Here is a 12,221-nt window from a genome sequence, read left to right as displayed (position 1 = left end):
AGAGGGTGTGTGATGATGTCATCCGTCGATTGAACGGAAGATGCCGATGTTGTGGTACGGTGACGCCTAGTGCGCACACGACCGGAACTCGAAGCGCTTCTTAGCGAGCTAGTGAGCTCGCCTGTGAGGCGACCGCGAGGCGTAGATGCGTTGAAAAGTGGGAATTAATTAAGATCAGCATATCACCTCGCGCCGTTGCTCAGTGGTTTGTGGTTGTTGGTTCTGTTGCAACTGTGCTAGATTGAAACGGTTGAAACCGGGTCTTTTCTGTGCATCAACACAATTACATCCGTTGCTATCTATCCGTCAAGGGAGGATTTTGTTTCGTGTATGTGCCGCCGTGTGGGAAAGACGTGCAGTGTTGTGTGTTTATATCGAAGTTGTAAAACTCGGTACGTGTAAACAAACCGCTGCTGAAGTGATCCCGTCGTGGTAATCTTACTGCGATGCATCTTCTGCCGATGCACCGACGCTGGGAACCAATGGAAAAGATTTGTTTTGACAGGCCCCAAATGCAACTGGATGGATCTTTAGATTTGGGGAAAAAAATCATTTGTTTATAAATTGAATCTCTACTATGGCACACGCCAGATACATGAAACAAATGTGAAACTAATTATGTTTAAAGTTAGTTTAAATGAGGCATATCACAACGAATAAACTAGGAAATATTTCTTCCAAATTCCTTTGTTGTGACTCAGAAAAATACTATTTGATTGTGCTGATCATGAAAATTTCAAACTTATCCTTGACTTTGGCTTGGTTACATTAAAAGAAAACCTATAACTCATACTATTTAATTCGAATCAACTTTGGTACCTTGTGCAAAATCGTAAATTATGTTTGAAGATATCGTATGATCGTGTTTACATCCTCTTGATACAACCTCAAAAGGTCTACGGCATCCCTTGTTGGATTTTCTTGAATCCACGCTCTATTTCTTAATCGAATCGAATTTTCCTAATGCCTCATGATCCTACCGATTTTCTGCTGTGAATAATATTTGCAGACAAGTTGTATCCCCATAAACCATCTACTCTCAGGGACGGATCATAGAATAAGCATACTGAGCAAACTGCTTGGGGCCTCGAGACTTCAAAAGGCCCCGACAGGGTTGGTTCTCTTCAAAAGAAACTGTTTGGTCATACGATATTAGACATTTCGGGGGCTCCAGAACATAATAATGCAGTATCTTGGAAAGTGGAAAGGATCTATCGATGGCAGATATGTCAGAGGCAATCATCTTGCTTGCCCCGGGAGTCAGTTATTTCGAATCCCCAACTTCTTTTTTCCTTGAGGCCTCCACTATCTCCAATAACTAAAGGCAGTTTGGAAAGTATTTTTGACGCATTTGTTTAAGCAATTTGATCAGCCCGGTGGTTGAGTTGACATCGGCACCATCGGCACTCGACAGGACCGGGGTTCAAACCCCAGTTAGACTGCGATAGTGCTGTCTAGTAAGCCATTAGATAGCCGTCGTGCCCTATAGAAGGTCATCAAGCCAAGAAGAAGAATATTTAAAGCAATAAGTTGCATTTAAACCTAACCACTTAGAACAAAAGATTTAGAATTTTCTCAAAACAGTTGATTCTTAACATCTAGAAGAGAGGTCGTTCTTACTCATGGTGAAACTGGGTATCGAACTGATAGTTTGTTGTCAGTCAGCCGAACTTCCTGTATGAAACTTTCAGCGAATATCGATACTTGGATTATACAGCACACCAATAATTATGTTATTCAAATTGAAAGAACGAACATTTCTATCTCTGAGCCGAAAACTTTCGCTACATTTGATATTTGATAGTCTTATGAGCAAGGTACCGAAATTTCTATGTTAGTAAACCATTCACGCTAGTACGCAAAACGACAAACCTAGCTAAACAAAAGCCTCCCACTCATATGCAAATAATACAACCTATCTACGCAACAGCTTGTAGCAATTTTGCGACACGATCGCCTTGAATTAATTCAACATAACTCTCTTAACACCTACGAACAGGTGAAAATGTTTACTAACTGCTGCTTAAAACTACGTACGTATCGACCTTCACGCTGTGCATGTGTGTATCTTGCTTCCCGTATGCAATCCGTCACTCTACGTACCCTCCGATGCACTTGCAATTTAATAAAGCAACCGGTGCAACGGTTAAACATCATCATCTGCCCACTCGAACGGTCCGACGTGTTTGGGGTCACAAACATTCAAGTTCAACAACGAGCGGGGCGAGAGCAATGACAGATTCGAGCGATTTTTGTAAATTCGCAACACCGCTTCGCTGCAATAAGCCAGTGGCGTGAAAACGATTTGCGTGCGCATGAACGCACACGCAGACACATTAGACGCACCGCAGTGTGAACTACAACGCCTATGGATGTACACGCACCGTCACCGTCAAGTGTACTGTAAGCAAGATCAGAAGAAAAACGAGCTCGATCAAACCGAAAAGTGCGAGCAGAGAAGCGAGTAGAGAATATTTTTGAATAATATTTATTTCTGTTTCCGGACGGCGCGCCTCGATGACGTAACGTTGTTCGCGATCGCCCGCGATCGAGCGTAACGGGGCGCAACCACTCTTACCAGCACTAGCGCAGCGGGCGAAAAGCGCTCTACCGCTAACCGTTTGATTTCGAACGTATGTAAATCGTCTCGGACGCTTCGACGTATAAGCACGAGCTGCCTTCAGCAGCGTGTACTAAGCATGAATAACAAACATGTGAACGAATGAGGGATCTCGTATAGGAATTGTCTGCCGAGCATACCATAAGCCACAAACGATTTATTTCAAGTTCCATTCGTTATTATGATGCGGTCGAATCAGGAAAACGTTAATAGTGCCTTTTTAAGTGCTGAAGACAAAACAAACAGCAAAGCAACGGTTTTTAAGTGCACCAACGTTATGTTTCTACAAGACATTTCTTCCGATCGTTTTACAGCATTATTTGTTTGACTAATTGTTTTACTTCCGTTCCTTCTACAGTTGTAACCTATCGAACAAACCGAACGAAATAATGAGCCTTCCATTTGTTTAATCGCAACTTATTGGAATTGTACATCGCCGAAACAAGAGAAACTGCACTAAGGTGCTGAAAAACACTTCCTCTGGGTGAAAACCGGAACTAGAAAGCTAGTTCCTCTTACACACACGCTCACCCGCAGTCGTATCGGCAAGGAAAAATGGCGGAACAGAACGAAAATACGTCCACGAAAAAGAGCGTTAAAATTCAGGATTACATTTCGCCGGGGATTTCACGCGAGCGAAGTTTCATACGCACATCAAACCAACAGGTAGGAGCGAGTGGTTCGTTTTCATTACGAAATAAAAACTTGTCACTAAATAAATATGTGTCGTAATTCGATTATCTCTACCATTATGCTAACAACAATCTATTCTCCTCTTTTTCGTCGGTTTCCTTTCAAAATCATTGCAAAATTGGCTATCTAGCAAATATTTGAGGTAAAAGCATACTCTAATATGGATTTAATTGGCTTCATTTTAGATTATTGTTGATGCTAACGTTGAGTTTGTTATTATGGAAGGTGTGGCTAACATAACTAGAGCATGAACAGCATTTTGATTTTTATTAACTCAAAAACAAAATATTGGAGCTGAGTACGGCTTTCAATGAACTACAAACTTTTTCGTGAAGTTGCTTGTAGAGAAATACGAGGTTAACACACTCCATTGGTGCCGAAGTAAATGTGTTTTGCTTTTGCTCTTTATTTTCAATGCGTTATATAAGCAACCACGGGGCGATCCGGTGGTAGCGAAGACAGCGGCACTAATCAGCATATGGTAAGACCATATGCTAACAAATTTCATCCAGACCGTCCCCTCAGAGTGAAGATTGACTATCCAACAACGTCGTATCAATCAGCTTCTTAAGCTGTAGTCTAGAGGTCCTACCGTGTGTAGATCAGTGCCGGTGTAACTTCTACCACAGGGCCGTCCTAGTCTTACTGAACGCATTTATTTATATAGTTCTGGTAGTGGTCCTTCCAACCGGGACCATGGATGCCACCAATTCTTTAGTGAGTGTTGTTTGGAAGTTCTTGAAATGGATAGAAAGGAATGGAACTTGTGCTAAATTGCTACACAATTCGAGGTCACTTTTTCAATGCACTTACCAAACACAATTTGAGTCTTTTATAGAGTCTTGACTACGAACATACGCCATCAAGCCTTAATGCCAAAATAAATAAATAATCTAAAAAACTACTAACAAGCCTATCTTCAAACAGTATTCATCCTCTGGCACACATTTTTTCTGCAAACCTACTGAATCTTTTGATATACTTCTTCAACTAACAGCTTTGAAAATAGACTGCTTCAAAAATCTATGAACATTTTATGTTATGTTAAAAAATTTATGTGTTATAGCAATTTTATTGGACTTGAAGTCCAAAACTAGTCGTAAATCGATATTTTTCCTCCCCAAATTGGCAGATCAATAATAGCAACAAACGGCGCAGTTTGGCATTCACCCAAAGTCAGGCCCATCAGCATGCCCAGCAGCAGCTACGTGGTAAGTTTTACACAAGCAAAATATTATTGTGGAAAATTCTTACAATCATTTTTTCTCCTTTTTGGCACCTTCCAAACCTCAGAGGGTCGCCTGGATGGATTGTCGGGCATGAACAACAAGCTGAACGTGCACGCACAGGAATTTCAAATGAATAACCTACCGCTCAACGATCACCGATTTCCATTGCAAAGCTCAAGGTAAGGTTGTTGGATGTAAAAATACTGCCGATGCGGATTCGACTCAACTACTAGTATGGTTTCCTTAGGTCTCTAAACATCTACAGCAGCTCCCTGCAGCACTCGAAATCAAGCGTCGCGATGCCGCTGGGTGGGATGCACGGTCGGCAGCATCATGCACTGCAGCAGCAGCTCGGTAGCATCGGTAGTCCCGTCCCGAGGGGATCACTCATGATGCCCACCCATTCGCCACTGCACCACGTTGGTGTGCAGATGCAACCGTCACACATGCCGCTGGTAAATTCACCCTCTAGCAGCAACATTCTGCACGTAAGTCCACACCTGTTCGGGAGAGGCAAACATGATGGGACAGCCTTCCGGCCTGGTGCAACGCTCTCACATTCGCTATCATTTTTGCATCGCTTACTGTAAACGTGTAAATGTCGTCTCTGCTCTTCCATGTTCCATGCCGGGTTGGTTTCTTCATCTTCGCAGTCCAGCGGACCACGCGTTAAGTTCGCGCCGGAACCGATGCTTCACGCACACGCACACAGCAGCAACACACCATATGCCTCTATCAGCAACAGCGGCGCCGCTGCGGGCGGTGCCAACAATAACAACACCCAATTGAATCTGGCCCCTTTGCAGCGCTCGAAGTCTCTCTCGTCGGCGGATACGTTGACCCGCGGTTTGGCTAGTCTCGGGTTGGGCATCGGTGCGGAGGCAAACGATATTGGCATGTTTTCGCCGGAAGTGCAGGCGGCGATTACCAAGGCGATCGAGGATCCGAATCAGTTGAATGCGCGCTGCTTGATGGATCTGGCTGCACAGCTTCTGCATCGTGCCGTGGAAGGGCGTAGGTAAGCCGCTAGAATGATTGTGAGCTGTTTCTAAGATAAGAGAGCAAGTTACTCGACAAAAACGATTGCAAATGATTTGATCAACGCTCACTTGGAGCTACTACCGACAATGGTGTATCTGACGGTGGGTGACACAGGTGGACGACTAGAGCTCATAGTCTCTAAGGTGCTTCATCCGCCACTGGCTATCGATGACTGTTTCTCCTTTCACGTGATACACACTGCACTAACAGCTAGACTGTCAAATAATAATTTACAAATAACTATCCGGAATCTCCATATTCTTCACCATCATAATGCATATTGAACTGAATTAACCAATTGCTCACTTGTTGCTGAATTGCACTCACTCACCAATTGCTGAATTGCTCACTCGATAAGATTTATCCCTACAGTAAATAGGACGATAGAATACAGACAAAATCGGCTAGGGATGTATCTAGACGAACTGCATTTTGGATTGGCTTTGAAAAACAGCAGAATCAGACGACGAAAACCAAGACTTATCAACGATTTATCATCGAGAATCTTCAGTCCAGTAATCAGAAGATCAGTCAAGAACATCTTAAATAAGATGTACCTCATTATAAAAAACTCATTATTCTTAGACTAATGGCCACCAGATCATGGCGATTGTAGATGTTTATTACCAAACTGCCCTTGAAACTTTGAAAAGATATTTGAAGCAGAGTACCTTGCTGTTGAATTCATCTATCTACATAGTATGGTATCAAAGTAAATCCATAGCCATTAACAACTCTTCCTCCCATCGCAGATACTCCTTACCCATATCGCGACTCTGCATTTCAATCATCGCCAAGGAGAAAAAGGAAACATTTCTAGAGGCACTGCTCAACACCTGTCGCCAATGGTACCAGGAGCGGGACAAAGTACTGGGCGCGATGCAAAACTCGAAGAATCCATCCCGTCCACGGTTCACCTCGTTCATGGCGTTCCTGACGGAGATGTTCTGTCAGCTGAAGCGGCGTCAGCTGCAGCTTCGCACCGAGTGTGACGGTGTGCCGCCTCCACTAGTGCTGCTGACCGTTCTTGGCAAGTGCTGCGAAGACTGCGTTCAACCACCGGTTCGATCACTATCGGAGGTGTGTAAAGAAGGAAACAACAGCTCACGCGTTCACCTTTTTTCTTTCTTACAATCCTCCATTGCTCTTCTTTGCAGATCGAATGTCTGTTCTTTGTACTAACCTGCATTGGACGCGACCTGGAGACTCACCTTCCGCAGCAGCTCGAATCGTTGCTGGCCGGAGTTCGGGATGCGTTCCTTAACTCCGCTGCCTCAGCACCAGCGATCCGGCGTACGCTACTACAGCTGATCGAGCTGCAGGCGTCCCACTGGCAGCTGCCCGGAAACACGGTTCTATACTATTATCCTTCCTCCAAGTAAAAATGGCTACGGCAACTACAACAGCATCGGAGATCGGACACGACCAAAAAAAAACACACACAAACACACGACCCATGGCCCACGGGGAAAACCGGGCTGTTTTACATTTATGCGTTTTATTTTTTTAGTTTCTGTTGATGGACTGCAAGTCTGGTAGCGCCACATGTGTAGGGTACGGCCAACTCGTGCCGTCGCGAACGAACAAGACGAATCGAACGGAACAAAGCATTGATAGTACATACGTATGAATATGAAAACAAGCACCAGCGAGTGCATACGATCACTTTATTCGAAACGTTCGAGAGAGAGCGAGAGTAAAAGAAGAAGAAGATGAAAAAAAAACACAAAACCTAACGAAGCGATCAGACTACATTCCATCAAGCTGGTGAAACAGATCACTACAAAAGGAACTTAGAGTCAAAGATATTAGAAACATGAAATTATTAACCGCTAGCTAAAAATGCTAAACGACGATCAGGGACGATCCCTTTTTTAAGTTTTTTTTATTCATTATTTTTTGGCTAGGTTTATGTGATCATCCTGTTGCACTGTGGAACACATTATTTATCATCATTATTTAGTGCTTCTTTGTAAATTTTTGTTGCCAAGTTCTTTTCATTTTTCTCTATGTACGAAATTTTCCCTTTTTTTAATTAGCATATCACAGCATGGGTGATTACGCATCGCCATCTTACGTGCATTATCGTAACAAGGACAACAGTGAGTGAATTCAATGTGTATTTTTGTGTGAGTGTGATCGGATTATGTTTTCAGAGTCGTAACAATTCAACGTCAGTGCCATCCGCCCAGTACTGTCTGCGGTAGCAATAAAACCAATCATTCGCATTCACACAAAAACCGATCACAGTAGTAGAAATTAGGTAACGTTTTACATGAGCGAAAGGAAGGCAAGAAAGAAAAAGGCACAAGCATAATCCTAGTCACTAGCAGTGGCAGTGAATGTAGACTGCTCTTCAATGCATAATACCAACTGCAAAACTGCACGCTTATCATTAAAAAAAAAAACTCCCCTCGATCGGAATCGCACAGGTGGTTGTGGCGACCAACGATTGAGGAAGACAATTTATACTATGTTTTGTTTTGTTTTTTGTTACCTCTGTAGCCAAGGCTAACAAGCTATTGCATGTGTACCCCAAACAAATGAAAACTGGCGTTACAGTAGTGGACAGTGATTATTTATTGTAAACATCAAATGTGTAGGAAGAAAGTTAAATACTTTTTTATTAATAAACTACAACTACTTAATTGCTAGTGATGTTGTGTGTTTGTTTTGTATGTAAGAATTCACTCGAACAAACAAAATAGTTCATTCACCAGTTGTATCAACAAGAAAAATAGGACAACAGGTCGGTGAATATTTGTTACATGGTGCTTGTGCTCAGCGACATATGAAATTTTCGATAGGTCAACATCAAGCATTCCGTGGACTACAAAGTCCCTAGGGCGAAAAATTACCCTGGATGATAAGACGTCTTTTGATAGTCCAATTCCCCTGGATGAAGAGTTCTTTTGTTTTTCTTACACTCCATAATCGAGATGTCAAATGATGCGTAAAGTCCCTTGCCTGTCTCTTGGCGAGGCCTCAAAGACGACGAATCTCATCAGACGACGAGATTTGTTGGAGTCCGTCGACTAATCTCGAACTTGGAGATTTGGAATCAAGTCTTCGATAGACAAGAACCTATGGAAATTGCAATCATTCAAAGGATGAGCTCAATTAGATAGCGAGGCGCCCGATGACTGGAAACGTGGGAAAAGAAGGGACTTCAATTAATCTTAGAATTTGTGAATTTGTATACTGTGTTGAGCACAGTATCCCTTATATAACAAAGTCCTTGGATGGTGAGTCCCTTGTTTGTACGAGTACTTTTTTATACTAATTCCCTCTAAAGTCTGAAGTGAAGTAAGTTATTTATTTATTTAGTTTTTCCTAAATATCAAGACGCGTCGCCGTATTGTCAACACCGTATGGGATGACTGAAACAATGAAGATATATATATTTTCAACGATTTGCACCATTTAAGGACCCATACATTTGTGGCTAGCTAAAACCATCTGATTGTCATGACTATTTTCGCTCTTTTTACATCCTTTATGGCCTTTTACATCCCTCTAACTAACGGAATCTCTCCTACACAAGCTCCTACACACTCTAATGGTCAGTGAGGTGAATCTCTTGATATACGAGGCTCATGGCTGGTTCCCTTGGACGATAGAATCTCTCAATGAACTAGGGAATATGCTCAGTAATGCTCTATTACGAGGAACCTTACCGCATGTATGGCGATAAGGTTCCCTGGGCAGGAAAAATTCATGAAAGCGGCCCGGTGATCGCTAAAAATTCTTTGGATGACGAGCTCTTTTGGTAGACGAAGCCACAAGGACGGCGACGGGACCTCATTCAAGGCTGTAGTGCCCGTTGATGTAATTAATTTATTAATCGATTTATCATGCGCTTTTAAAAGTTGTTATGCTGTAGTTGCCGTTCATTTCACACAACAATCGTTAATACAAATAGAGTGTATGTGTTATTATTATTTGAATGTTTCAATTAGCTGTTTTTACGCAGGTTATTATATAATTGAAATATTTTTTTTTTGAGGCACTATTTTACGATGCACTGGAAAAGCTTGTTATCTGCAACAAAAAATAAAACAAATACTACATTCATTAGCTTACCCGGCTTTGTTGCTTGAATGCCACAGATCCGGATCATAGGTGGGCGTGCGCTGCCACCACTTGTGGCTGCTCCTAAACAAACGCATTTACCATCGTTAATGAGCTAAACCAGTGTAGGAAACAGGAAGCTACGAACCAAAAAACTTTTTTTTTCCTCCACATTTTAATGGCACCGAGGAAATTGATGGTTGAACGATGCCACAGTACCGTGGGTAGACCCGTGGAGCCAATAAAATAAACACACTAACAATTATGCAGACATATTTATTTTCCCTCTAATATCCACTCCCCCTCCCCCTCGATTGTGTGCGAGCGCGTGAGGACGAGCGCTTTCCCGACAAGGTTGCACTCTCCGAAAATTGCGCAATATGTACCGACAAGCACCAGCAACATGGTCCGCGCGAAATGCAGACAGCTTGTGCGAGGAGGGGGAGGGGAAGAAGAAAAGCGGAAAAATCTCACCTATGCAAAACATAAAACAGCAACCGGAGGTACCAGCCTGAAAGTGCGCCTGAACGAAGCACGCACCCGTCGTTCGTAGTGTGCGGTAATCTATTCCAATTGTCTACACCCAGTTTGTCCCCAAACGCACAATAAGATCCACCGGTGGTGTTGGTGGTGGAGCAGCAAAGCGAAGGGAGGAACTGCACTGCACGATGGAACATAATGGCAATGGGAAGTGCAGCACCTGCAGCACACCGACTGGATAAACATGGTGATTAGCAGTGGCCGCTTCAGAAACCTCCCAACCCACCGGTGGAATTTTCTTCCACGTGCACGTAACACACGCGCGGAGGAGCATGTTAGGTAAATGCATTGTGCATCTGCAGGTTTCATTTTCATCATATTTCGATGCTCCAATCGGCGGTGTAATTTCCACCCCACCCTGTCGGTGTTTTTGTTCCTTATCTGATCTCTTAGCGATCGAGTTTATGTGCTCTCAACGGGGTTTTGCAACCCCGTGCTATGGCCGGTAGTGCAGTTGAAGGTGGATTAAAACTCTGACTCAGACGGATAAGACTGCACGCAATTTTTCCATCACTCTGTACATAGGGAACACCTTTAAATGGGAGCCGCCGCATTTGCAAGTGTGAGCATACGGTTGTACAACTACTAATCTTTCGTCTAAGTCTTCCTGCTTGCTGTGGCACTTACTTAACCGAATTTCCAGTGCAATTTGCATTGCATGTTCTATCTCTAGTCGTTATGCTTTCGGAGATGTATAATGCATTTATCCAAGTACTGAGAAAGTAGGAAATTGAAGATCACTGGGAATATGATCGCTCATCCGTCTTTTTTTTACTGATGATGATACTTAGCTTTTTGCCAAACGCTGTCCTTCTTCTTGTAGACAGTTTGACACTTGAAACATACTTCGCTACTGCTATCTGCTAATTACTTAATACAAATTCTAACGTATTTTAAAGATATTTGACTTATCGCTTTGATCCGACCACTAGGGTAATCGTAAAAGTCATGAATGAATGGTCGTTTCTTACTGTTTCTTGATTAAATGACTGATACTAAAGGCTAAATGCTTTATACTTTGGCTAAACTGGAACATCAAGTGGAAAGAATTCTCAAACCATGTACCAACCGATATTCCGAGGTCCAACCCTCCTATCCATTCGATGGTGATCCGTTGAATGTTACTTTAACCACCCTCAGCCATTTTTTTATGTATACCCTCTACTTCAAACAGCGAAAGTTGATCGAACTTGCAGGCGGGCTAAACCCGACGCGCATTTGCACCCGCACGGACTGTTCCTAAACGATGCACCGATGGGGGGTGCACGATGCATTTTTCTATGACGGCTCGTTCGTACGCTTCGACTTCGTTTGTAGTCTTGCCACTTGTCACGAAACCGCGGCACTGCACACGCACGGAAAGTTCACGCGAGCGAGTACAAATGAACGAACGGGCAAAATGCAAGTGCGAGCCGCTGTGCACAGACATTGTTAAGGCTGGCCGGCACACCTCATTGGATACCTTTAAATGCAACTAATTTGGATAAGGTGGTGGTGGAAAGGGAAAAGAAAATCCTTTAATTTTATTATGACTACTTAGGGCAGGACTGTTTAAATGGTTGGAAATGAAAGACGGTGGCACGATGGTGCAGAAAAGCTACATTTCAATGAATCAATCACAATTATCGTTTCAGTGCTGACAAAGATTCAATCAGGAGTCATGGAGTCTAAGTCTTAGATTTTTGGTTCCTGTACTTGTGTTTACACGAGACCCATTAGATATCCTCTACCACCTCATGATCGTCGCAGTGAACCGGTACTCTAAAAGGGCTCCACACCACAGTACGGCTTCATCATAGGCAGAGCTACTTGCAAGCAAGGTTTCTGTCTGCGACTCTGCCTTCTTTGCATTGATCCTCAATCCAATCCTAAGATTGGAGTCGGATGTACTTCTTGCAAACCGCCGCAGATGTGCGTCCGATAATCGCACTCCAGATACTGAAACCCACGTGTCAAGGGCAACGTTGAATAGTTCATCCTCTTGCCTTATTTCCCGATAATTGGCTCTCTCTCTCTCTCTCTCTTTT

At 43.1% G+C, this 12,221-nt stretch overlaps 3 protein-coding genes across 3 annotated transcripts in view; 1 reads left to right on the top strand and 2 right to left on the bottom strand.

Moving 5' to 3' along the window:
• LOC126565236 (protein SCO1 homolog, mitochondrial) overlaps positions 1-12,221 on the bottom strand; it is a 379,954-nt gene that overhangs the window by 213,356 nt on the left and 154,377 nt on the right. The gene's annotated exons all lie outside the window — the stretch shown is intronic.
• Positions 1-12,221, bottom strand: part of LOC126565134 (elongation of very long chain fatty acids protein AAEL008004-like) — a 588,598-nt gene that overhangs the window by 568,131 nt on the left and 8,246 nt on the right. The window lies entirely within an intron of this gene.
• Positions 3,176-6,965, top strand: LOC126564598 (uncharacterized). The gene is made up of 7 exons (XM_050221676.1): positions 3,176-3,286; positions 4,446-4,524; positions 4,607-4,721; positions 4,790-5,030; positions 5,196-5,560; positions 6,336-6,663; positions 6,741-6,965. Exons 1-7 carry the CDS (start codon positions 3,176-3,178, stop codon positions 6,963-6,965), a joined length of 1,464 nt encoding a protein of 487 aa, XP_050077633.1.

The sequence above is a fragment of the Anopheles maculipalpis genome, chromosome 3RL, assembly GCF_943734695.1.
Source record: "Anopheles maculipalpis chromosome 3RL, idAnoMacuDA_375_x, whole genome shotgun sequence".
NCBI classification, from domain to species: Eukaryota; Metazoa; Arthropoda; class Insecta; order Diptera; family Culicidae; genus Anopheles; species Anopheles maculipalpis.
Note: the sequence above shows the minus strand (reverse complement) of the source record. Positions and strands in the feature narration are given on the sequence as shown.

Coding starts and splice junctions, on each gene's coding strand:
- LOC126564598 (XM_050221676.1), top strand. CDS start 3,176: ATGGCGGAACAGAACGAAAATACGTCCACGAAAAAGAGCGTTAAAATT. Junction 4,525..4,606: donor TGCCCAGCAGCAGCTACGTG/GTAAGTTTTACA, acceptor TCCAAACCTCAG/AGGGTCGCCTGGATGGATTG. Junction 4,722..4,789: donor TTTCCATTGCAAAGCTCAAG/GTAAGGTTGTTG, acceptor TGGTTTCCTTAG/GTCTCTAAACATCTACAGCA.